This window comes from Gymnoscopelus microlampas (genome assembly GCF_963454915.1).
Source record: "Gymnoscopelus microlampas genome assembly, chromosome: 9".
NCBI lineage: Eukaryota > Metazoa > Chordata > Actinopteri > Myctophiformes > Myctophidae > Gymnoscopelus > Gymnoscopelus microlampas.
Genome location: NC_139946.1, coordinates 7,420,634 through 7,447,024, shown reverse-complemented (window position 1 = coordinate 7,447,024; position 26,391 = coordinate 7,420,634). Strand labels below are relative to the sequence as shown.

Genomic DNA, 26,391 nt, shown 5'->3' with positions numbered 1-26,391 from the left:
GCAAGCCAGTATCACACATCTGACCTTGTAGCCTATATTTAATGATATGGTCACTGGTTTTGGGTAAACCTTAAGGTATATATAGAATAGAATAGAAACTCATTGTTGACATGCATGTTATTACTGTCTAAATACACTGTAATTACATAAACAATACAAGTGATTTAAAAGGTTATGTCCTCTATTGCAATATTTTGCTGCTCACCTGTGAGTGAGTGACAAATGAGCCCCACTTCATTTTATTCATGTACAAACTCCAGCAGAATGTCCATCTATTCATACCAATCTGAGCTATCTGAGCTATCTATCTAGTAAATAATTAGAGAGGTATACGTTTACTAGTTAGCTCCATCATATACTAATCTCTATTACCACTGATGATTTGCTTCTTGCAATTTGTGTTATGGGGTTATTGAGTTCTTCTGTACACAAATTGAGTACATTAAACACATAAACAAAATACATGGACAGTCTATGGGATACAGGACAGGACAATCTCAATTTTTTTCACCCTATAAAGAAAAACAGACACAGAATCAGCAAACATGTGAGAAAATCCATTTTCTATCTCCATAGTGTTTCTCTTTTCAATGAGCATCTCTTGAGTCTGACCGCCCTAGTTCAGGGGTCTTCAATAGGGGGCCCGGGACCCCTAGGGGGTCCTCAAAGTTACTACAGGGGGGCCACCAAATGTTTGTGTGATAGGAACTTTTTTTTTTGTATTAACCACTTGAACCCTAGAATTCCTTTTCTGAGGAGAACATTAGCCAAAAATAGCAGATCTACAAGGTCACAACGCCTCGCAGCTATTTTCAGCAAAGAGGTTGGGTGTAGGGGGAAAAAGAGCAGATCAAGTACAAGTGTTCTAAGTATTGAGGGTTTAAGTGGTTAACTGTCTGAAAATACACATTAACACGAATCCAACACTGATGACAGTGCAGTGCTGTCACTGCTGTCAAACAAATCTATGAAGCCATCTATGAAATCTATGAAAAGGTTTAATCTGCAAAATGCTATACAAAATGTAGTGGGGTCCCTGCTTCATCTTTCTCTCAGCTGAGGGGGTCCTTGGCCTGAAACACGTTGAAGACCCCTGCCCTAGTTAGTAGTGTTGCATTACTGCTCTCTTGTGGACATTTGTGAGTACTACACCAAGTTCATAGGATGAATTTTGCTCAATATGTGTAATGCATTCACTCACAGTGAAAAGTAAACTACTACACAGTGGTGGAAAGTAACCAAGTACAAGTACGAAGTACTATACTTTAGTACAAAATGTGAGAACTTCTTCCACCACTACAGTACCTCTTATATGTTTTTATTCAAGCAAGGTTATTATTACAAAACATACATTAACCACTTCAGCCCTATACTTTATGCATTGAAAATAGCTGATCTACAAGCTCACAATGCAGTATTGTGAGCTTGTAGATATGCTATTTCCAAAAGATTTGTATACATTTGAAAACTTGAAATGAAGACACTCTGCATAATGAGTACTTTTAATTTTGGTACTTTAAGTACATTTTGATGCCAATACTTTTGTACTTTTACCCAAGGACATTTTGAATTCCGGACTTTTACTTACTAAACAGAGTATTTCTACATTGCAGTATTGATTTTTACTTAAGTGGGGGGGAAAAAAAGAGTAATTTTCCCACCACTGCGTGGAACCTTCCTTCAACATTAAAGTTCCTAGCGAGCCCGGAAGAAATAAATGACGTACACGTTTACAGTTACAGTTCAAGCCCCCAGAGCCGCTGAGAAATCTTGAAGCTGCCACCCCAGTGGCCAAAGCTGGAACTGCAGGCGGGGAGAAATACATGCGCGAGCAAAACATACTGATATATATTTATATATAGAGATATAAATATGTAAACATATTATACATAAATACATATGCATTTACATATACATAGGCATCTCCAGTGAATTTCATAAATATCTCGCGTTCAATCCTTGACACACGGGCTGCCGTAGAACGCAAAAATGACACTAGTGCGCATGCTCATAACTTTACGCCAACCCAAAACCGTCTCAATAATTCTACTTCCGGCAGGCTTCCGGGTGCTTCAAAACACGCGTGAGGCGTTATTATGAATCCCACGCCGCGTCCTGGATTTAGACCCGCCTTACGTGTCTGATTGGCCTCCCCGGCAGGCATAGTTTTACTGAGGTTAGGGTTAGGGTTAGGGTTAGGTTTAGGCATAGTCTTACTGAGGTTAGGGTTAGGGTTAGGGTTAGGTTTAGGCATAGTTTTACTGAGGTTAGGGTTAGGGTTGAGGTTAGGTATAGGCATAGTAGCAAAAACGAGAACTGTCAATCACAGCGACTACTGACCAATCACAGCGCCCGCTCAGCGGGTTTGCCACGACGCGGTGTGGGAATCATAATAACGCGCCAGGGAGCACATTCATTGAAATGATAGCTGGGGGCGGGGCAATCCTCCCTCTAGTTATATTATACCTCTATGTTACAGTTAGCCTAGCGTAAGGGACTCCAGTTGACCCTGACGAACATTACAAATGATCACGTTATGAGTGGGTCCACCGTGACTTGAAAGTAAGGTAAGAATATCACTTTGTGTTGTTTAGATTGTTTTAGCAGGCTATTGCTGTAACCTTGCGGAGTCCGTCTCTTCAAAGCCATGGATACATTAGGGTCGTCTGTCACGAGCGTCATGGATGAACTTCAACCTGGTGTTTGCACTTTCTCCATTTACGGCACCTACATCTACATAAACGGTCAGATTTCAAATATAAAGTGCTTACCCCATGGCCACGGATGTTACAATTATCTACGGTGTCTCAGAAGTATCCGTTTATTACTTATTGTTCAATAAAAAGCATTTTAATCCGATTGGTGGCCATTTATTCATTTTTTTTTTCGCCACATGCTTTCAACTACGCGACCCTAGTGGTTGGGAGGTGTATTGCACTCTGATACAGTACAACTCCATGAGAAAATGGCCACCTATCAGATTTAAACGCTTTTCATTGAACAATTTCTCCTTCTCACTATGCAGTTAAGACTTAGACTACACTGCTTCTAGATAAAAAACAACAACAACAACATAGATATCTGGGATCCTGTTCTCGGATAAGAGATGTTTAGGATTATACTGTGGTGCGGAATTAGGGATTGAGTCCTCACTCCTGTCATGTGTGCCTCTGTGTTGATAGGGTCATGTGCATGCGCTTTGTGATGAGATGGAAATAGACAGTTAATCTGTTCACCTGTTTCCACAGATAAAATGCTTTCTGCTATAGTTAGAAGAAATGCTTTGACTGCTCCCAAGGTACGTGTTGTTTATCTCATTTAAATGCTTGGATCATTCTAGGGCTTGTTTAATCTTAGGCAACAACTGTAATTTCAAAATATCTTTTGTTAAGAGAGAGAGAGAGAGAGAGAGAGAGTGTGAGTGAGTGAGTCATGAGTGAGTGAGTGAGTGAGTGTGCGCACAGTGTGTGTGTGTGTGTTCGTGTTCTCTGGTCTGATCATATCCTTATTCCTTGCTTGTACATTTGACGTATTTCCATTTTGCCACTTCTGTTTAGTTATGGAGGGCCAGTCTCCCACAAATGTCCTGGATACCTGCCTTGGCCAGAGTTCCTGATGGTGTATCTAGTTCCCTGGAGCCCTGTTGGGCTTCATCAGCCAAGCTTCCCTCTAGGAAGAATGATGCTGGTTTAAAGGCACATAGTTTGGCTCTTATCAGTGTATCGAGACCTGCACCCTTCCAGAGGATCCAGACTCATGCTGCTGCTGGTTTAGTGAGGACGCAGCCTTTCCACACTTCTGCAGTGTGGTTGAAGAAACGGCAGCAGCCAGAGCCCCCACCCAGAGAGCTTGATCTGCTGCGTTATGACATGAAGGACATCTGGAAGAGCCCCAAACCAGCCATGTATCTGGGACTTTCTGGGCTCATCCCCTTTATCGCTGCTCCTCTAATAATGGCTTTGACTGAGACCTACCTCCCGCAGGTGGCTTACGCACAGTTAGCGTATGGAGCGTCCATCATTTCCTTCCTGGGTGGAGCACGCTGGGGATTTGCACTTCCAGAGAGCAGCCCAGCGAAACCTGACTGGATTAACCTGGCCAATAGCGTGGTTCCTTCTCTGCTGGCCTGGGTGGCTATGCTGCTCAGTGACAGTATCAGTCCAGCAGTCATCACTGTAATCATGGGACTTGGAATTAGTCTACACTATGACCTCTCTCTGCTACCAACTTACCCCAGTTGGTTCAAAGCTTTGCGCGCCATACTTACCATTGTGGCTTCTGTGTCCCTGATTAGCACACTGATACTGGGTGGAATTTACCCAGAGAAGACCATTTTCTGAATTAGGCTATTTGTCTTCTAAATGGAAATGTACATTTTATGAAAGGTTAAGGTGAAAGGTTGTGAACTTTTTTTTGGGGGGGGGGTTAGACTGTCAAGACTTTCCATAAAATGTGAATTTGGTGCTATTAGAAGAAAAACCATAAACAATTATCCTTCTTTTCCCTCCTCACTCCTCTAGTTGATTGGCATGCCGTAGTGTTCCGGTCAGCACTAGTAGTGGCCTGCACATCTAGTATTGAAACTGAGCACATCCTTTGTCATACGTCACAACTCTGTCCTTTTAATAGGCCAAGAACAGGCATTACATAATAAGATCTTAATAGGAGTAATCGGTGCTTAGGGCTTGGGTGTTAACTACCCATCCTGAGACAGAGCTTCAACATAAGCTTGTACACGATGAATACATCACACGATATGAGATGTACTCAAATCAAGCCTACATTTCTATAACTGCTTAGTACAGAATGTTTTGTAATACACATTGAATGCATCTATGGAAGCATATCCTTTAGCTCAAGTTCAGCTCAAAGAGAGTAATTCCTCTTGTTTTCTTTGTCTTCTCTTGAGTGGCAAAACAAATATTTAATGTAAAACTTAAGACATTTTGTTGCAAGTAAAAAAAAGGCTGAATTCTTGGATTAGACAAGCCCACATTTTAATAAACTTGGGTTTCTGAGTAGCTGAGATACCATAAATATAACGTCACTCACAAATGGGATAAAATTGCACTTTGAGTTGTTGCAAGACAAGCTTCCATCAATTCATTGTCCAGTTTCTGTACCACTCAGTCTGGTGGGCACAAGTAATAAAATAAAATCCAGCTACATAAAAGGACGAGTCGATCACAATTTCTCCAGTTAATAAATGCTTGGGCACCCAACCCTAAACAAGGAAATGGTCATGGATGTCTAATTTCATTCCTCCTTGATTTGCATTTACTAGAAAATTGGACCTTATGGGAGGAAAAAATAAAAGTAACAAAGGCAAGGTGCTAGTACTGTAACTGTGTCTGAATGACCACATATCCACACACACTTGTAACAAAATATTGTTTTAATGTAAACACAAATATTTAGTGAACACAATTTGGAACGAAAGGCAAGACAAATGGGATGGTGGGGAACAGATATGTCCACAGATATCTGACAACATAGAATAAGTCTCAAGGCACATAAGAAAAGTGCAAAATATTTTCCAATTCTCTTCACAACAAAGGAAGCCTTTCTTTTAACCAGCGGCACTCAAGTGTAATCCAATCGTGAAAGATCACAGGCCTCTCTGTTACACATTTAACATAATGGGGACATTCAACGTGTGAATACAATATTGCACTTTCTTCAGATATATCTATGCATATATGAAACAACTCCCATAGGAGTTACTAGGACCTTGTTTATGATATAATTTGGAAGACTGGATACATCTGGAAGGAAATCAGGAAATAAAAAGAAACCCTGACATTTAACATATTTTCTTTGGCTGTTTCCTGTGAAGTAAATTGGTTCTCCATCCCTTGAATATGTACGTGAGAGAAAGGTGGCTGCCATGTGAATATGGCCACTTGCTACCCATTCAATTTGGTTGACAGTCATCATGGATTACTCTGCTTCTTACTTTTGAATGCCCAGGCCAGATCTCATGTTTTCATACACCACATAGCTAATGCTGACCGCTGGTATGACCTTCATGAAGTTGGGCAGGATACCGCGGTAGAGTCCAAAGAAACCCTCATTTTCTACAATCTTCTTCACCATCCTGACCATGGGCACTTGCTCTGAGCCCTCAATAGATGCTGAGAAAGAAGTCAAAAAGTTGATGAACATACATGACAAACTGTCCAGATCTGAGGTAAATTCAGACAAGCTCATTAAATAAAAATAAGACAGTGAGTTAAACTTTGTGTAATATTATTTTGTTAAAATAAGTGTTAATTAGCTCTATCTTCTGATAGTAAGCATTGCTATGGAGAAACGGGGAGACCCCTGATATTGAACAAACACTCGATAGTATAGTGTTTGTTCAATAACAGGGTTCTCCGTGTTTCTCCAGCTCTTTAATAAACAGAAAATACATTTCCAGATTTGAAGACCAATTTTATCCAATCAGGAGAGAGAACCCATACACTACAGCATACAGGATGAACAAGAGAAATCGGAAGCGATGAAACCAAAACAAATTGTAAACATAATTGGAACTGGAATACTGTAAAATTGAATCTGAAACATTATCTTTGTGGGGTTCTTTCTTCCGATTGGATGAAATTTGTAACCCACCTGAAAATGTATTTTCTGAGACGGAGATGAATTGAAGCTCTGCCAGTCTGTTGCACTCGCTTGAAATCCCCCAATGCAAAGCTTTGTTTTCAAAGCTAGTAGTGTAAAACTCTGTGCAGACGGCTCGGTGGTTGGTGTGTGCGTTGTGTGTCCTGACTGAATGACGCTTGGTGTTTCAGAACCATGGACAGCGCTGTAGTATTGGTTGTATGTATGGGTGCCCTTTTGGTATTGGGACACTGAGCTAATATTGCTTGTGTAGGTGCTGTAATAGGTTCAGGTTTTTTGCCTTGCTTGCTTTTTGTGGTTTTCACAAGGAATTGAAGGGACACTCAGTCAACAAGCGAGAGAGATCATATAAGAGACTGAGGGGGAATAAGAGAGAGATGCAAGCGATCAGCGGTTTCTCTTGAAGGTAGCTTTGTAGTTCAGCTCCTTCTAATGTGGAGTAATTGGAATGGTTAATAAATTAATTTGAAACAATGTTATTATTATCACCCTTGCAAAGTATTTTCAGCAATGGGATTCTTACTATTTTTTGGATAGTAGACCGTGTTGAGCTTGTCATTTTAAAAGTAGTTCTCATGTAAAAATAAATGCTCTATAGCAACAATTACTGTACCATCAGAAATAGAGCTTTAACTTTGTAACACAAAATTAAAACAAAAAATATAAAATAAAGAACCTCTAATGTTTTATTATATTTATACTCCAAAATGACAGACCATTAAAATTGTTAACTCAATAGAAAGAGAAGTGAACCCCATCACCCTGTTGTGGATATCTTACCTGCTGCTTGCATCCTGGTGCGGATTAGAGCGAGAGGGTAGCTGGCCAGTTGGCCACAAGTGCTGGAGATGGTACCACAGCCCAACAGCACCAGAATCCCAGGGTTGGCTGTGTCTTTGGCATAGCGGGACAGCCAGGCATTTTTTAAGCTCTAGAGATGGTAGGCAGAAAGAATTTTGAGAGATCAAATTATGTCCAAGTTGCCAGAAAGCCATAGATACAGAATCGGTTGGACAAATCAAAGCTATAATAGAGTACGTGTGTATATGTATGTGTGTGTGTGTGTGTGTGTGTGTGTGTGTGTGTGTGTGTGTGTGTGTGTGTGTGTGTGTGTGTGTGTGTGTGTGTGTGTGTGTGTGTGTGTGTGTGTGTGTGTGTGTGTGTGTGTACAGTTTACACACAATATACAGTCTAACTACTTGTTATATATTTTATATACTGTAGTATCCTTAGTCATCGTGTACCTCATACACTGCCAGATCTATCCCAGCATATGGAATAATGCCTATAATATTAGGAATGTAGCCTTTGTAGAATGCCTTCAAGCCTTCTTTCTTGAGGATTTTCTTGCCACAGTCAAACATTCCAGAGTACTGTCCAGTCTTCCCCAGAGTCAGCCTGGTTTTCATCACCTGCATAGACAAAAGATCATCATCACTGAGTATTTCTACTGTAGTTCTTCAGCCTGATTTAAACTTAGCTGTACAACAGTGTTGTGTACCGAAAATAGAAGATCTGCAATTTTCCGTGCACGATATATCGGCATATGATGGTGTATAAATTATGCATTCTGGTTCTTAGCAGGCATCCCACCAAATGGACTGGCAAACCACTTTGATGTAGTAGAAAACCGAGAGTCCATATTGAGGAGGTTGGTTTCAATCTTCTGAATCTTATAATTGCTGTCATATTTATACTAAGTCACTCTCTCTAACCTTTACAATGTGCATTTAAGTGATGTGTGTCTATTGTTGTGCTGGATATTTAAATATTTAGTTAGGTCTATTGCTTCCAACAGAGGCAAGATGGTGTGCTGTTCAACAATCACATTTTTATTAAAAATATATTTTCATGTAATCAGGAAGTTAATTGTACAATAAGCATTTTTTTGTAATATGGTGAGAATCTTATTTAAATATTAATAAGTGCATCACACTATACCCTGAAAACCTATTAGTTCTCCACTTATCAGACAGTACAGGATTTCTGTGAGAGTAGCATACTACAGTAGGAGGAGCATAACTAGCTTTTTACAAAATCAGCACAAACAATGACACACAGTCCCAACTTCATGGGGTAGACTGTTTGGATGCATTACGACCAGACACACAAACACCTTACACTCCGTTGTTGTTAAAAGACTGCTTTCCTCTCACCTCCATGGGGTAGATGGCAGTCTGTGCTGAGGCTCCAGCCAGTGAACCGGCCATGAACCTCTCGTGAGTCTGAATCTTTCCCCCCTCACTGGTCAACATCTTCTTATACTGCCGAAAACACAGTCAAACAACATAGCATGAATAATCTGAATGCAGCCCATTCAGTCTGATCTTATAGTCATGCCATGTCCTTTCATGGTGATGGAGAACAAATCAATGAATGCTCCTTATGTGTACAGTTTGTATACACATGAATGTATTCATGTTAAGAGGAGGCTAGTTAATTTATTTGTTTTTTTGCTTGCTTTTTCAAATGACCAGTCCACATACATGAGACAATTAATTCAATGATATAAATCATAATAAATCAAGTAGTACATTTGCCTCTGTATTAAAGTTGAAACATTGCTCCTCAAATCAAATGGTACAGTATGCATCATTGACTTCTCCTGCAACCTTAATTGAATTTTGCAATTAGACACCCTGCCAGTAGGACACCCTGCCTAGTAGGAGGAGGAGAATTTTCTAATGAAATCGCAGATGTACACAGTAACCAATTTAGAGAAAATAAAATGGACATGGGAGTCTTTACCTGTTCATAGGCCATGAACTTAATGGCCGTCTCAGGGGCAATCTTCAGGACATTCACACCATTACCTCTCCATAGAGAGGCAGTGCCGCCTTCTTTTAACATGTGCTTGAAACCCCCAACTAGGCTGATTTTGTTGCTCTTGGAGGAATGCACCTGTAGAGAAAGATTTAATTTAAATTCATGGGGAATCATTTGAAATGTTACTAGTGCAGTATTACAGTATAAAGATTACTAGGATTTTTGGAACATTGTGCACAACCTCCTTGCATAAATGGTTATGTTTATGGTTTGTACCTAGGTCAGAACCACCTAACACGGAATACTATTTGCACGTATGTATATACTTGGTTTCTAATTTATTCATCCTTCTGATGAATGTATATTTTGTACATCTTCAGTCACTAATATATTCATCGATTTATTTTCTGTACTAGTATATTCTGTATTATTTTCGATATATCCTACCTCAATAACATGCAGGGAAGATGCTGTTCTAAAATGTATATACTATAACCTAGTCTATGGTCATTCACCACACCAATGTCTGTGTAGTACAGTATACTTATGCTGTTTTACACTAATTAGGTTTAAAGGGCCGTTCGCACCAAGCACTATAGAGATATAGTTTTAAAAATCCTTCTAAATCAAGTGGACGGCAGAGTCCACACCATGACTATGACAAATACAATTACATAGAGAACAACGGTAAACAATATAATATAGCATTATAGTTATAGTGCTGCCTGGGAACGTCCTTTTACACTTCATTACTTACTGTATTACTAATTACTACTACTGTAGTAACTTGTAGTGTGTGTGTGTGTGTGTGTGTGTGTGTGTGTGTGTGTGTGTGTGTGTGTGTACATATTGAACATGTAATGTAAACAAAACATGTAAAATAAACAGATAGCAATAAAAATATCAGTCTGGATTAATAAAGGCATGATTTGCTTCATTCATTAAGTCATCAGCTCAGGTGTCATGTGTGGAGTCAAATGGAGTATAGAACAATGAGATATCCCTGAGATATATCACTCTGTCTAGAGTAGACCCTCCTCTTTTTGACGGCTTAAAATCATTCAAATCAAGTTATTTTCCACAGACATGTTAAACTTCTTTTAGATTAAAGGGATATTTCACTTTGAACATTTTTTGGACAGGTATGTATAGGAAGGGCGTGTCTGATAAAATGAATATCAAATATCTAAATACTGAATCAAGCAACTTAAAAATTGTCCGGGGTGCTCCCATAAGCTTGAGTAGACGATAAAATTACCAATTTTTTTTTAAAGTGAAATATCCCTTTAAGCACTATTTGAGAATTTGACAACACTCAAAGAATACGATAATATAAAGAAAATATATAAAATTTAAAACAACAAAAACATTTTTTGCATTTTTAAAAATAATCCAAGAATAGAACAGATGATGCTCTGTGTATAAAGCAGAAGTGGGAACTGGAAAGAAACAAAATGTGACAGTAGAGCACAGGTCTCCACCGAGGTGGCAGTTGATCTATAGAAGAATCCACAGACGCGCTGCCTGTAGCTGCCTGTAGGCGGCCATTGCTGCGGTGTCGCGTCCGCAGAGCGTTGACACCGCAGCAATGGCTGCGCGCAGGGCAGCGCTCCGTGAATTCGTGTATAGGGTGTTGTGGCGCTTCTGACATCACGTCCCCTACAACTTCATGATGCATGTGACCAGTTAATCAGTTCTTCCTGGACCCATGATAAATCTTTTTACAGTACAGCTGGTTGTTTTTCCCCCTAAAATGCAATTGGCCACACGCTGTGTTCGTCAAAGAAGGAACAGCGTGCGCCCACGCGGACACGGCCGAACGTTGACGTGCACATGGGCCCAGAATACCAAACACATCCCCGGACAAAAACATACAAAGTACACTTAGCTCTATGCATGCGTGATGACAGATCAGACTGGACAACACAGTCTCACTGCCTAGAAGTCACATGTTGACTTTTGTGCAGAACCCCTTCCAGTCACAATGTGACTTCCCAGCATTATTATTTTATTTTTTCTGTTAACAGCTGGTCCGAGTTGGAAGGGGCACCCTGTTTCCCGTCGGAAGACTGTTCCTCCCGCTGTTCCTGACCCTAACCCAGAGGTGGCTTTTGCCACAGATGCTGTTGGTGTGTATTTCATTAGCATAAAGCAATATGTTCATCAAAACTCAATTTGTTTTTTGCCAGAATAATGGGTATCAACAATCCATTAAAGGGGAAGGGGAGGGGAGGCGGGGACATAGATTGGTGAAGCAATAGGAAGCGGCGTTGGAATCCAGCGCCTGGTTTTGGATCCGCCCTTCAAGACCATCGATTGGGCTCGTTCTCTCAGTCTATCAGTCAGTAATCAGTCCATCAGTAATTTTGGACGAAAACAAATGCTTCATATTAAAATGAAATTGAATGTAGTTTCAATTTGCAACTGAACATGGAATACTTTGTTTGCAGTATCATGCCTTGTTGGTCTGAAATAGTTAGAAAGACTGGAGCCCATAAAATCCATTTAAAATGCTATTTATAGCAATGGTGATAACAAACAATTCTACAAAAGCAGCAACAAAATATACATTTGGCCACACCTGCATGAAGACTTTCATCCTGTCCAGAGGGGCCGTCCCTGTGCGAGACACAGCGCCTGCTGCAGCCCCTGCCGCTAGCTGCTTCCACCATACACCAGTTATCTTCTCTTCTTCCGTGAACTCATCTGGGATGGTCAGGCTGTCGCCAACATCAAGCACCTACACAGAACAGAGGAGCAAAGAATAGAATGTTACACAAAACATATTTTTCTCCCCACTGAAGGAGACATATAAAACATACAACTTGCCACTGTAAATGTGAAATGAATCAATATTGCGTTGTCATTAACTGGTTTTGTTAGACTGTATAGGTGATATAGAGATTATTTCCAGGCTCTTAGCAGTCTGCTACTCAGAGGGTTGGACGTCACGTCACTGTTATGACAAGCTACATTGAGGGGGTATAGATCCCCTATATAAGAGAGATACATTCACTTACAGTAAGTATCCAGGTGCAAGAGAAAGATCAACATACGATCAAAATTATGCAAGTCCACACATTCGTGATATGCTCCACTTATTTATTTCGATCACATAGTTTAGGTACACAGTACTGCAAAAGGCAATAACTGGTACTCATTTAGAATGTTTATATGTGTGAAAAGGTCTAGCTGCAATGAAAAATGAAGAACCTGGTACCAAAAGCCAGTCGAATCGAGTCGAGTCCGTACCATGCAGTGATAAAGCTTCAATGCATGGGAAAGAGCAGACAGTGCGCAACTGCCTATACCACTGTATGCAACTACTGTAGAAGGCCCATCAACCTGCATCTTTCCTGCACTAGTACAGTAGCCTACTTCTTAAGGATCATTAAATAGATCCCTCTGGGCAGTGGGCCAACAGTGCAGGAAGCAAGTGACGTGCAAGTGAAGGGCAGGGTTTCTACTGGTGTGTTGTGTAGATTAGACACATTTTCACTATTGTGATCCATCACAATCGTGAGGTTTGTGAATTGGACATTAGCCTACTCAGGCCAATAGTTATTATCAATCCACATTAGTATTAGTATTCCATCCCTTCCCTTCTGTCCCTTTGCTGGTAAAATAAATGTTATTAATAAATTAATCAACACAGTTGAAGCTTGAACACTAGGTGTGCAGTTTGTTTTTATGTTTTTTTAAAAACACAAGCAAAGCACAAAATACATTAAATGCGTTTGCTAACGTGCTGATCTGATCTTCAGCATCAGCTGAGAGTAGTGATATTTACAGTCTGTATGTCTTGAACAGTGCCTACACATCACCAACAAGAAAAGAGTGCTCGTTGCTTGATTTATATTTTTATGTTATATACTTTTTATTTTTTTTGTACACTTTATTGCTTGCTCTTTATTTTTATGTATACGTGCTTAGGTGTATTTTCTTTCATATATATATGTGTGTATATATATATATATGTATATGCATATGTATGTGTGTGTGTATGTGTATATGTATATGTGTGTATATATATTTTTTTTTAATTATTATTATTATTTTTTCTGCAAATATCTGGAAACCTGCCCAAAAATCAGGAGTGAAACATTGGAATATCTACCAACAAACTACCATGGACTTTAACAGTAAAGACAAACAAACTGAGATCTCTCAACAAAAGGACTGAAGTTACTTCAAATAAGGATCCCTCTCCCTTCATCTGGACTGAATAGCCCTTAACATAAGAGTGTTAACTACACCAGAAATGTACTCATTTAATGTATATGTGATGCCCAACATGACCTAACTTGCTCTAAGAAAAAATAATAAAAATAAAGTTTAAAAGAAAAAAAAAGACAAGAATGCTCGTCTTCTTCGTGAGTGTACTGTAGTACCGCGCACACATTTTTGAAGCAAATTACAGGCAAACAGTATGGAATATCAGAACCCTGTTTGACGGTGTTTGACGTTACATGACTCGCGAGACATTTGTACCCAATTTAGAGAAAAGAAATGTTTCAGCAACAAAGTTTACAAACAGTGACATCTGTAGTATTTATGAAGCCCCCTATGGGTGTAATTTACATGTCTCTTACCCCTCAATATGTGATACATAATATGTGACGCTGCACTCTGGAAGAGCCAATGAAAAGTCTGAATGATTCAAGTTTATTACATCTCTCCAGATATAATGTGCACCAATTTGTGTGAATTGTGTTGACTAAATCTATAGGAGTTGTAGCTAAAAGTATGTTTTGAAGAAAATGCTTAATAGGCAGAAAAATCTAGGTGGAATTGGGTATGGCCTGTATGGGAAGTTGCACCATGATTCTAACCAAGGAATCCAGGGGGAAAAGATTTTTGATAGTATTACTATAATTCAAGAGTTATATCCAAAACGTAAAGCACCCTGGTATAGCGCCACCATTAGAAAAATGGATGGGTGGAATGTCTTTCTTGGCTTACTGGAAGTGTGCACGTAAAGTTTGATGCCGGTCTGTCCAGCAATGTCCGAGATTAGGTACACACCAGTGTTGATTTTGACAGCAAATTTTGATTTAGTTTTAGTCAAAGTCTTTTGAATAAAATTCCATTTAGGTTTAGTCATATTTTAGTCATCTGAAATGATTTAGTTTTTGTCTAGTTTTAGTCAACTAAATATCATAAGATTTTAGTCGACTAAATCTAGAGTTTGATTTAGTAGACTAAAATGTATTTTGGCGGACCGTGATGGCGTTGTGATGGCTGATTTTACACTTTGTTGCATGCTGAAAATAGCAGTTTAGTTTTTTATTTGTTGACAAAATTGTCAATATATGTACCATAGTTTAGTTTTTTATTTAGTTTTTCGTCAGTGGAAAAAGGTAGTCGACGAATATTTTTTGTCGTTTTAGTCGACAAAATCAACACTGGTACGCACAGACACACACAGACAGATGGAAACATGTGCAGGGGTGAAAACAGTCTTCGCCTCCAAGCCTGTCAGCCAGGCAAAGACAACGATGTGCTAACAAGTGAGCTTTGGCCTGGCTTCATTTTAAGATTTTAAGAAAACATTATTTTCTTCAACTTACTCTAGCGGTTGAAATGCTTTCCTTCATCTTTTTACAGGGTAGATGTACTAGTGATGATGTACAATGATGATCTTGAACAATGCCTACATCACCAATAATTAGCTAAGATGCTAACATGAGCTTTGTGTTGAAATGTTGCTAAGCTGATTGGTATACAGCTGACTGCTTAAGTCTCTGAGCTGTGATTGGTGTATCAGCGTCAGTTGAGCTTTTTTAAATGATTAAATGCACAGCATCATTAAATGAAAAATGACATAATTTGGGACCACACCTTACTTCATTAAACCTTTTCTTTGTTCTTTTTTTTAAAGAATAAATGCCAAACTATGCACAAAAGCGTTCATATTACAGATAGGTCACCAAGCAAACTGTAAATGTCAAAAAAGTAAATCATCTATAATTATAGTTTTTAAATAACATGCCAGCAACAGCCCCCACTATCTACGAAATGATGTACCGGTATATGAAGCCTACTTTAAATTGACATTCACAGCCCGTACAGTCACCTTTTTAATCCTCTGGCCATTCATGACACGCCTAATCCGAAAATCTTATGCAACAAACATTAACACTACAATCAAATATAGCCTTATTATGACACTACTGTACTTCATCATGGAACTTTGGTAAACTGGGTATTATTGAATAGCCTACTGTAATAGGCCCTACAGTCTTACGATTGTCTCTTGCAACAGCATTTTACAGTAATGTTAACAGCAATCTTGTCAACTGCAAATTAAGGAAATTAATTTGTCAATTCTAAATCTCAATTCTAAAAATATGTAAAACATGCTGCAACTGACTGTTGACAATTTCAAGTAGGCGAAATGTCTTGGGCATTGGGCATAGTTTTCAATAAGGGTAGGAATTCATGTTAGCTAATGAAGCTAAACATTCAGAAAACTAACTGTGGGCTCTAAGGGAATTTAAACAACTTTATCTATGCTTTAAAATAATTGCCCATCTGCTGCAGGGCCTGAAAACCTTGCTCATTGAGCCAAGTCTGAATTACCAGTTGACAAAGGCTGAATAAGAGAAAGCTGAACCTACCTGTACCACATCCACCTCATAGAACTCATCATCATCAATATCAATGAAATCAATGAATAACCAATGCCAATGCCTGTGGTGCAGCTGATGGGGCTGGGGCTGCAGCAGAGCCATTGACTCTGCTGCAGCCTTTGAGTCACTGATTCGGGGTGACAGAGCCCCTCAGTATAGAAACTCTCTCCTATACACCCCTGGTTCGCCGCTTGAGATAAGTCCTTTTCAAGTAGAGGTGAAATAATAAAGTGGCTATTGAACGTCAGTCCCAGCGCGTGTCTGTAATTTCTAGCCAGGCTGAGGGCAAATAAACTCCTTTTTGCCAGTTACCATCGGCTAGACTTGATGCAGGTAACGTTACTGGTAGAGATGAAGAGATGGCACTGCCAATGACTGTCGCTATGCCAGGGTCGCCAGTGCATCAACCCACTCAACTAGGCTACCTCGCTCCTGTCCAGTCAGTGAGCAACTCTCTATCGTCCCAGACTCACTCATCCCCTGTCCTGTCCCAGGACACTGACGCACTAATCCCCACCTAGGACAGTCTGAAATAGCTTATCTGAGGATAGCTTAGCAGGCACAGGTTTACTTAACCTCTATAGTTGGGCCAGAAATTGCAAATGTCAGAGATTACTTAGATTGACTGGCACTGACCGTGTACCTGGCCTAGCACGCATAGTAAATTGACCAATGACCAATTAATTCACTTGGTGTCGTTAGTACCAAAAACACTGCCAATTCTGCAAATCATAGTGTTTGTTCCTGGTTCATTTATTGAACACTCTAAGGTGTACCAGGTGATATGGATTTAAAATTTCCGTGTACAGGACAAGGACTTGTTCGATTACTCTTCCTTGTCCTTCATTTCATGCACTGATGTTTGTAAAGAGAAGCTTAAGTGTCTTGACTTTCAATTCTCCTCGGCTTGATTTTTCTCTTTATCCCCACCACACATGTGTGCGAGCACGCACACGCGCACGCACACACACGCTTTCAAACCCTCTTGTCTAATCCTCACTTCCGCTGTTCCTCCCTTACCTCTGGAACTGGAATTAAATTAACTTGATCCACTGACACAGACATTGTACTGTAATGCACAAGTCCTGGTTTACATCAAGCGTCAGAAAAAAAACGTTCTTTCACGACTTTCTCTTTAGTAGAGTGGGTGCATGGTGATAAGGTACAGTATGCTGTTTAACCCCATTTTTTTCATCCAGTAATGTTAATAAGGTATGCATTTAATGTTTTTATGATTTAATGCGGTTTGCCATTTCAGTTGTTTCAAACTGCATCCAAACAGAGAGCAAGTTTATTTGATTTGATATGATTTAAATAATACAGATGTTAACAGAGAAACAAAATAATGTGTTTTCTCCACCTTGTCATATAAAACTATTTCCCCCCGAATAAGACTATTCGGGGAGATATGTATCTATGGAGATATGTAGCACAAAAATGTGAATGTGAATGCCTTCATGAAAACACCTGACAGCAGCTGTATTACAGAGTAACCGTATCCCCTTTTTTCTCTCCATCTCATGAGGAGATGAAGCCTGGAATAAACCTACTGGCAAAAGGGTTTTACAACAATCACATTCAATTCTACTTTCCTACCCTATTGTCTTTCTTCATAAATTATTTTAGGCAGTGTTTACTGATGTTGTGAATAGTGTTCCTTAGAATGTAATAACCTTTTATAATAACACATATTTTATTGTCATTACAGCAACAAAACCTTGAACTGTAAACAAAAAAACATGCTCGGTTTTTACTCACTGTAGATTTTTTCCAAAAGCGGATGATCTCCTGTAGATTGGTGGCAGGGTTGAACAGGAAATGCTCCCGCCATTCATTCCAGTCCACAGTCATGGTGCCGTCTACATCAATACTGTGGATCAATAATAGAACAATGTGAATAGGACAGAAACGGCAAAGGAGAGCACAGTGACATGGGGCAATTCAGTATACAACACACAGTCAGTGCACATACCACCTGAAAAAGTCCAAACATAAATGTAACTGATCTCCAATGGCTGACAACTATGCAAGGAAATACAATGTATTCAAAATATTTGCAATCTCTGCAGCAACTCTTGTTCTACATCTTTCTTTCCTGATATGACCAATTATGTAATGTAACCTTGATTGTGACCATGACCATTTACACGCAAGAGTTAATTATATCAGCCTACTACTGATCATTCCTACCAAATGTTATGAAAGACCACCCCTCCTTTATTTTGTTCAAAGACAGGGACAAATAAATATGTTGTTGCCTCTATATCCTTCCCCGTTTCCCCTACCTACAGTGTAGCCTATAATTCCCTCCATAGCCCTTTTCGCACATGGAATCCATAACATTGCTGGATAGTCATTCACATTCACACATTGGGTTCCTTTATGGAGAAGCTCCATATAGTATCTGTTTGCACATTAAATGACTGTTATAAGACTCAAAACCACACCATCCCGTCATCTAGGGGACAATCCTAAATACAGGATATTTGGGATGAACAGAAATCCTCTCTAGGATTTAGTCGGGAGGAAGACGATTTTATTTTTTCCACTTGGAAATTTTCAACTGTCAGAGTGATATCACTGTGCCTGGCAAATGGTGCACGTCTTCAGAGTGCTCGTTGCACTAGCATTGTAGATGATAATCTCTCAAACATTGTTCTTGTGAAGTAGTTTTGTTCTTATTTGTGTTAAAGATTAGCCTATCATAGTTCACCTAAACTTCTTCACAATAACAATGATGTTGGTATGAAAAATTCAATGAAAGAAAAACTAACGATTTTGCACGATTACATTTTCAACTATACACTGTACTGAGGTCTTAAGGAAATGAAAGTGAATTAGGTCATTAAGATAATTGTGAAACTTACTGTACTTAAGTCTATTGGTGAGTATTTTTTTAAATATCTTAATTAGTTATGCCAACACTGTCCTCATGAAGGATGGATTTATGACTTTTGTTTCAAGTGGGAACTTCCCGCCATGTCAGTCCTTAATTGCCCCCCTGTGGTTATCAACAGAATCCTTATGTGTGAGTCATAGTCATACTCCTATAATGGACTACTACTGCTCTTTCCAGTTCTTCTCACCATGTTTGTTCTTGACCTGGCACATCTACAGTACATTATGGCAAGGCTTTGTTTATGCAAACTACATGACATGAACCATAATAATTTGCTTATGAGCCTTGCAGGTTATCTACCCATTTAACATAACTAATGGTGATGTTAAAGAGGTCATTCTTAAGCTGTTCATGTCCATTTTAGGGGGTAATATATCTAAATATTGTGTGGAAGTTTTGCTTCCCTAAATACAACAGTATAGTGTTGTATTTATTACATGTAAATGATACAGGGCAGTCCATATGCCCTAAAACAGAAACTGAATAGGACTTTTGTCATTTGTATAATAGATTATTCATGTTTTACGTGTTTAGGTGCGGCCATAACTGAATGGGTAGAGGGGCCGCCTGGGAAACAGAGGGTCCCAGGTTCGATAACCCCCCCAGCTGGGTGAAACTGAAAGCTGAATTTCCCCTGTGGGATCAAATAAGTCTAAATTAAGTAATTAATGCTCATGACTACATTGCTCATGTTGCGTTAGCCCATGCACATTTGCCTCACAGCTGTGGATAATGTCTTCTCTTCTGTGGTTGGTTTATGCAAATAAACTCATGTCACATCCCTCTCTTTCTGGGGATGTGACAACAACACAGTAGGATGTAACTATGTGTTCACTCCAAAAGCGAGGTGAACATTTGCTTTCGTATTTGGTTTGAAACACCATAACAAGGATAGCCAACAGTTAAACAGATGAAGTAGGAGGTTTATATATCTACAGTATAGGTTTATTACATCATAGAAAACGTTATATCAATTTGTTACTGCATAGGCAACTTTTTTTTTTACATTTTTTTATTTTATTTTCTGTACCAAGATAATGAGATGAAGGTAAAAGAAAACTGAAATACTAACAAGCTTTGTATCCTATACCTTATATTGACACTTGGATACAGTCTCTAGCCATTTTATATGTTGACTCTTTATCATGTGTCTTCATACCCGTCCCAGCCCCAGTGTGGCTGTGTTATCAGTCCCTCTGCAGGGAAGTGACACTAGTCCCACCTCTCACATCTTAAGCATAGCACCTGATTCTCTTACACTAGTTCAGCACCAAAACCGGATCTCGATCAGGGTCTACAGATGCGATATATACGTAAGAAACTTACTGGTATACAAGAATACACAGTAACAAAGTGTAAATTTAACTTTGAGAGTGTACACATTTAACCAAACGGATCGGTCAGGGTCCATTTAGTTACATTCGTGTGCACTCTTGAAGTCACAAATGGGTAAATTAACACTGGATTTTACCATGTACCTTTGATTTGAATGAACTTGAGTCCCAGTGTAAGAGATCAATCTCCAGGGAAATAGATCGGCTGAAGAAGAAGAACCCCAAAACAAGTTCCATGCCTGCAAGCGTTCATGAACTACAGATAGGTACAAATTACACAAAATATACCTGTGAAGAATCCTCTCAGCATCTTCCTTGGTTATGTCCATTCCCAGATCAGCCAGTGACTGCTTGATCTCCTGGTAGTCTATTCGTCCTGTGTTGAAAAGAAACATGCTAGAATTTTGACAATTGTTATGACCGAAATGAGTGAAGTGATTCGTTGTTTACCTGGCTGCTAGCTGAGTGGATTATTAAGAGGCGAAATGCCTGCATTTTCCCATGTTATTGTCTGAATCCAAATTTCAGCTTGAAGAAAGTATTTTTTTATAAATGTTTATTAGATCTAGTACAGTATATAGATGAAATATGCAAGTGAACATAATTACACAATACCGTCATTATTTTTATCCAAGCTCTTGAAGGTCAGTTTCAATTTCTTCTCCTGTTCTTTCAGCCAGTTGGAGAACTCATTGAAGTCAAGTCCTTCATTTTTGTCTTGGTCTCCAGAGGACACGATTTTCTAAGATTTGAATGGAACAAAACAAAACGTCAGAATTCAAAATCCTTAGTTGCTTTACCAATATGACATTGTGGAATGTAGGCATGTACAAGCTTGTGATTAGCCAAGATATTTTGCTGTGGGAGGCAAGGATTGCCTTGTATTTTGTTGTAACAAGATGAACAGTCTGATATCATCTCCTTGTAGCTGCATTATCCTGCCCCCTACTGTTTCCCCCCCTTATCTCTATATTTACGGTATATCAAGAGTATCAGCTAAATGTAATATCTTGGCTAGGATTACACAAATAGGGGGTGGACTGGGTGGATGAGTGAGTGCGTGAGTGAGTGAGTGAGTGAAGCTAGATAAAATTCTATTAGGAATAATCCGAAATAATTAAAGTGATGTTCAGCATCAGTTCTTGTCAAGGTAATCTGAAACCTACTGTATGTTATGCTTTAGTTTATCAGATAGTTGCTTGGATACAGAAAGCTTCTGTTTTGTTGTGTTGTGCCCAATAATCACATGGAGATCAGCTGCATCATTTCAAACGTGCAGATTATATTTATCGATTTCTGCACTAATTAGTGGCTTAATTGTTCAATAATTAGACCTTACTTGTGCAAGGAATGTATAATATTTGATCTGTAAGGTGTGGCCGTCCCTTTAAGTCGCACCCCACAATAAAACCTCACCTTTCTGGCTTGAACTTTGACACGTGGTGAGTGTCAAAGTGGATTATGTATCATTCCTTTCTGCAGTGGTGGAAAAGGTACTCCATTTTTTTTTGTAAAGTATCAATACTGCAATATAGAAATACTCTGTTACAAGTAAAGTCCGGAATGTAAAAGTACAGAAGCATCAAAATGTACTTAAAGTACCAAAAGTAAAAGTGCTCATTACGCAGAATGTCCCATTTCAAGTTTTCAAATGTATTAAAACCTTTTGAAAATAGCAGATCTACAAGCTCACAATGCATTGCATCACGAGGCATTGTGAGCTTGTAGATCGGCCTTTTTCAAATGGCCGAAACTTATAGGGCAGAAGTGGTTAATGTATGTTTTGTAGTAATAACACAAATCTACAAAGTAAAGTTTTCAAATAATTGTAGACAGTGGAGTAAAAGCACAATATTTGCCTCTGAGATGTATTAATGGAGTGGAAGTAAAAGTATTGGACATTGGAAATACTCAAGTTAAGTACAAATACCTCAGAATTGAAGTAAAGACTTTACTTCAAGTACTTGAGTACAAGTACTTACAGTACATGTACTTAGTTACTTTCCACCACTGCCTTTCTGACATTATTCATTAACGTTTACAAATGACACGCCTAGACGGATTTATTGAAAAACATCCTCAAACAATCAATCAAAAACTGATAACAATGGGTGAACTCTTATCCTGTGCTAGACTAAAAGGCAATTAATAGCTATCACACTAGTGTCTCTTGTTTTACCGCAGATTATTTTACAGCAGATGACTGCAGTGATGGAAAGTAACTAAGTACATTTACTCAAGTAACTACTTATATACAATTGAGGTATTTTTTACTTTACTGGATGAATTCCAATTTTCAGTACTTTTCCTTCTACTCCACTACGTCTCAGAGGCAAATATCGTACTTTTACTCCACTACAATTATTTGCAAACTTTAGCTACTTGTTACTTTGTAGATTTCGATTATTATTACAAAACACCCTAACCACTTCAGCCCTATATACATTTCAGCCATTTGAAAATAGCAGATCTACAAGCTCACAATGCGTCACCTGTACATTTTCATACCAATATTTTTTGTACTTCTACTCAAGCACATTTTGAATTCCGGTCTTTTAATATCAGAGCTTCTACATTGCAGTATTGATACTTTTACTTCAGTGCAAAATGTGAGTACTTTTTCCACCACTGGATGACTGTGATCATAAATTGTTGTTCAGTAGCTATATTGAGCTATTGGGCCCACATGTCATAGGCCTAGTATCTACTGTACTTGAATACACAGGATCCCAATGGAAACAAGCCATAGTGCTTTCTTGGGTTCAATCCTTTCAGCATTGTATTTGTATTAAACTGTACTTTCTCTGCAAACTGTTAACAATGTATTCAATCAATCACCTGAACTGCGCCTTTCTTAAATGTGATCCCCATTGCAGTGAGGCCTGCCCTGAGTTCTGCGACGTCCACTTTTCCATCATTATTGGTGTCTAACTTTGCAAACAGCTCCTCGTATGTTGTTGACGCGTCAGCTGCACACTGCCCATCAGTAAACACAATCTTCCTCACTGCCTGATACATTGTTACTGTGATGTAGCGAATCTTCCACAAGCACACAAAACGAGAAGGAAAAGGCTGTGAAATCAGTAAAAACTGGAAGTGGAGGCTGTCCGATTTCTGTGGTTGGTATCGACTTCTGGTTTCAGTAAATGATACGTCTATATATAGTTTCCAAAAAGATTGATCGCGATGTGGCGCAGCTTACAAAAATGCTTATTTACAAATCCTCGATAGTAGATCATCAAACTATCAAACGATACGATGTAAACCTATTTAATTACAACTGGTGGACGGATTACGGACGTATCCGGATGAGGTAGCTTTTCAGCGCGGTGGTGGGGAGAGGCGCACAATTTTGCCTTAACCGACCTCCTCTTTTCTGCAGGGAAAGGATAGACACACCCTTTGGGATAAATAGTCTACTATGCTAGCCCTGAAACATGACTAACAGTCATGGATGAACTTCAACTTGGTGTTTGCACTTTCTCCTTTTTTGGCCCGTTCATCTACATAACCGTTCAAATTTCAAATATAAAGTTCTTACCCCATGCTCAAGGTCGTAACAATTATGTACGGACCCTCAGAAGGACCCGTGTATTTCGTATTGTTTAATAAAAAGCATTATTATCTGATCGGTGGCCATTTTATCCGTATGCTTTCAACTACGCGAACCGATCAGTTGGGGAGGTGTATTGCACTCAGTCTCTGATACGTTATAACGCTATGAGAAAATGGCCATCGATCGGATTAAAATGCTTTTTATTGAACAATACGAAAGATACGGGTACTTCTGAGGGCCCGTACGTAATTGCAACATCAGTGGCCATAGGATAAGCACGTTATATTTGAAATATGAACGTTTATCTAGATGTACGGGTCAAAAAGGGAGAAAGTACAAACACCAGGTTGAAGTTCATCCATGTGACGGTTGTGACAGGCGACCGTCGTGTGATCGTGTGATCCATGGCCTACTTGAGTCTGACTTTATGATTGTGTTGCCTGTGTTTTCATACTGGTAACCAACGCAACTGGACGCGATATCGCAGGATAGGTAGTACTAGTAGTAGGCCGCCGCCTACATGCTAATAAAATAACTTGATGAGCATTCAATGCGCGCGCACACACACACACACACACACACACACACACACACACACACACACACACACACACACACACACACACACACACACACACACACACACACACACACACACACACACACACACACACATTGTAATCTCGTAATGCAGTTTGCATATGGCCATCTATTTCTTACTCAATGAGTCAAGAGTAAAGCCAGCTGGCACAGCCGAGCAATAATAACAACAGCTGTCTTGGTCAAAAATATCCTTTTAAATTTGGAGGTCCAGGGGGCAGCGAGAGAAACACAGCCAGTGGTGTAAACTAACTAAGTAAATTTACTCAAGAACTGTACTTACTGTAAGTACACTTTTGAGGATTTTTTTACTTGACTGGTGTATTTCCAATTTTCAATACTTTTACTTCTACTCCACTATCTCAGAGGCAAACGTTGTACTTTTTACTCGACTGCAATTATTTGACAGCCTTAGTTACTAGTTACTTTGTAGATTTAGATTATTATTACAAAACATGCATTAATTAACCACTTCAGCCCTATGCATCTATCTGCTATTACTTTTGGAAACTTGTAAAATGGGACAATCTGCAAAATAAGTACTTTTACTGTCCTACTTAAGTCATTTTTTATGCGAATACTTTTGTACTTTTACTCAAGTGCATTTTGAATACAGTTTGTTACATAGTATTTCTACATTGTGGTATTGATACTTTTACTTAAGTACACAATGTGAGTACTTCTTCCACCACTGAATACTATCACAGTAATGGGGGCTGACCTGGCAGTGAGTCTACCGACTAATGTAGGCCTACTTTGTAGCAGCAGATGTGCCTCGATATGACCACGGGGTGGTGCTGGTGGTGCTGATGATGGCGAAACTGTAGCAATCGGGGTACTGTCTTCTCAGTCTTTAGATCTCTTACGCCCTCTGGCGATTGATCGTAGATGAATTGTCTTGTACGTCGAGGTCTTGCAATGTAAAGTATTCAGCAAAATATTACTTCCGTTTAGCGACTTTGTCTTCAAATTTAAAGTATTAGAGAACATCATTTTGAATTGGAAGCAAAAGTATGTCCATTTGTATTTGTGCAGCTCAACTCATTTAGAGCTCTTTGTCAGGCAGCAAGGTGGGGAAGAGCCTCAAAAAGCACTACACAATAAGAATCGAAGAAGGGAATTGATTTGAGCTCAACTCACATGCTCAGAAACAATTAGATACAAACATACATATGTATGTGTTTGTGTAAGGAAAGCTCATGATCAAGTAGCCTACACTCATGTAATATCACAGAACCAAAAGATCCACAACAGAGAGTGATAACATAAAGAGAACAATAACATAAAATATGAAATGATGAACACAATAAAATGAAGATCAAGTTCCTCATTGGTTGGTTTGACTCTGGCCCTTTTTTATGCTTATTTGTAATTAGGGACATTCTACTCTCCCAATGCAGATCGGGGGCGCTGCAGTAGAAAAGGTCAGAGTTCAGTGGCATTGGCCAGACTGATAACGTGGATTCACTCTCACGTTCCTCCCCAGTATCAGTCTGGACTTCGGCCCATAGACAGCGAGAGCCCCTGGCAACAGACTGTTAAAAAGCTTCTTTCCCTGTATAATCAGGCACATGAACTGATCTGACAAGAACATCCAACAATAATCTGACAATAAATCCAATTAAATACAAGGCTCTGATCAGATGTTACTCTACTTTGCTCTTATTTTGAAGTCCACCAACAGGAAGTCACATGCTTATGTAGTAGTTTATTGACGAGCGTGTGTGATCAGTGTTGCCAGGTCTGCTTTATTATAAGGGACTTTGGGCTTGTTTTTCTGTAAAGTTGCTTGTAAATTATTGGTTGTTGCGGGTTGCAGTTTTTTGGGCTTGTTTCTAAAATAGTTGCTTATTTTGGGGTTGTTTAAACCAGTGATTCTCCAAAATGTAATTTCATGTCAAAGACCCCCAAATTAATATGTATTTGTCTGCGCACCCCCATCTGAAAATATGTTATGCCAGGGACCCCCCATACGACATT

The 26,391-nt window shown here is 39.2% G+C and overlaps 2 protein-coding genes across 4 annotated transcripts; one reads left to right on the top strand and one right to left on the bottom strand.

Moving 5' to 3' along the window:
- Positions 1–1,713: 1,713 nt before the first annotated feature.
- LOC311052732 (transmembrane protein 69-like) lies at positions 1,714–5,777 on the top strand. Of its 3 annotated transcripts, XM_084067899.1 has the most exons (4): positions 1,714–1,741; positions 2,484–2,567; positions 3,249–3,298; positions 3,558–5,777. In XM_084067899.1, the coding sequence occupies exons 3-4, from the start codon at positions 3,254–3,256 to the stop codon at positions 4,338–4,340; spliced, it is 828 nt and encodes a 275-aa protein (XP_083924025.1). In that variant the 5' UTR covers positions 1,714–1,741; positions 2,484–2,567; positions 3,249–3,253; the 3' UTR covers positions 4,341–5,777. The 3 variants fall into 3 exon arrangements, with proteins under 3 accessions (XP_083924025.1, XP_083924026.1, XP_083924027.1); XM_084067900.1 differs by lacking the exon at positions 1,714–1,741 and having other exon boundaries at positions 2,428–2,567; XM_084067901.1 differs by lacking the exons at positions 1,714–1,741; positions 3,249–3,298 and having other exon boundaries at positions 2,519–2,562.
- LOC311052731 (mitochondrial adenyl nucleotide antiporter SLC25A24-like) lies at positions 5,378–23,606 on the bottom strand. Its single transcript, XM_084067898.1, has 10 exons — positions 23,094–23,606; positions 20,871–20,997; positions 20,544–20,631; positions 17,781–17,892; positions 11,972–12,130; positions 9,373–9,525; positions 8,781–8,888; positions 7,869–8,036; positions 7,405–7,555; positions 5,378–6,134 (listed from the first exon to the last, which is right to left on the bottom strand). Exons 1-10 carry the CDS (start codon positions 23,271–23,273, stop codon positions 5,953–5,955), a joined length of 1,428 nt encoding a protein of 475 aa, XP_083924024.1. The 5' UTR covers positions 23,274–23,606; the 3' UTR covers positions 5,378–5,952.
- Positions 23,607–26,391: the final 2,785 nt, after the last annotated feature.

Bases quoted from the DNA above. Each gene is read 5' to 3' on its own strand.
- LOC311052732 (XM_084067899.1), top strand. From the start codon at position 3,254: ATGCTTTCTGCTATAGTTAGAAGAAATGCTTTGACTGCTCCCAAG. The intron at 3,299-3,557 runs GTACGTGTTGTT...ACTTCTGTTTAG, and splicing joins ATGCTTTGACTGCTCCCAAG to TTATGGAGGGCCAGTCTCCC.
- LOC311052731 (XM_084067898.1), bottom strand. From the start codon at position 23,273: ATGTATCAGGCAGTGAGGAAGATTGTGTTTACTGATGGGCAGTGTGCA. The intron at 7,556-7,868 runs GTACACGATGAC...TACCATCTCTAG, and splicing joins TAGATCTGGCAGTGTATGAG to AGCTTAAAAAATGCCTGGCT. The intron at 6,135-7,404 runs GTAAGATATCCA...CTTCTTTCTCAG, and splicing joins CACCAGGATGCAAGCAGCAG to CATCTATTGAGGGCTCAGAG.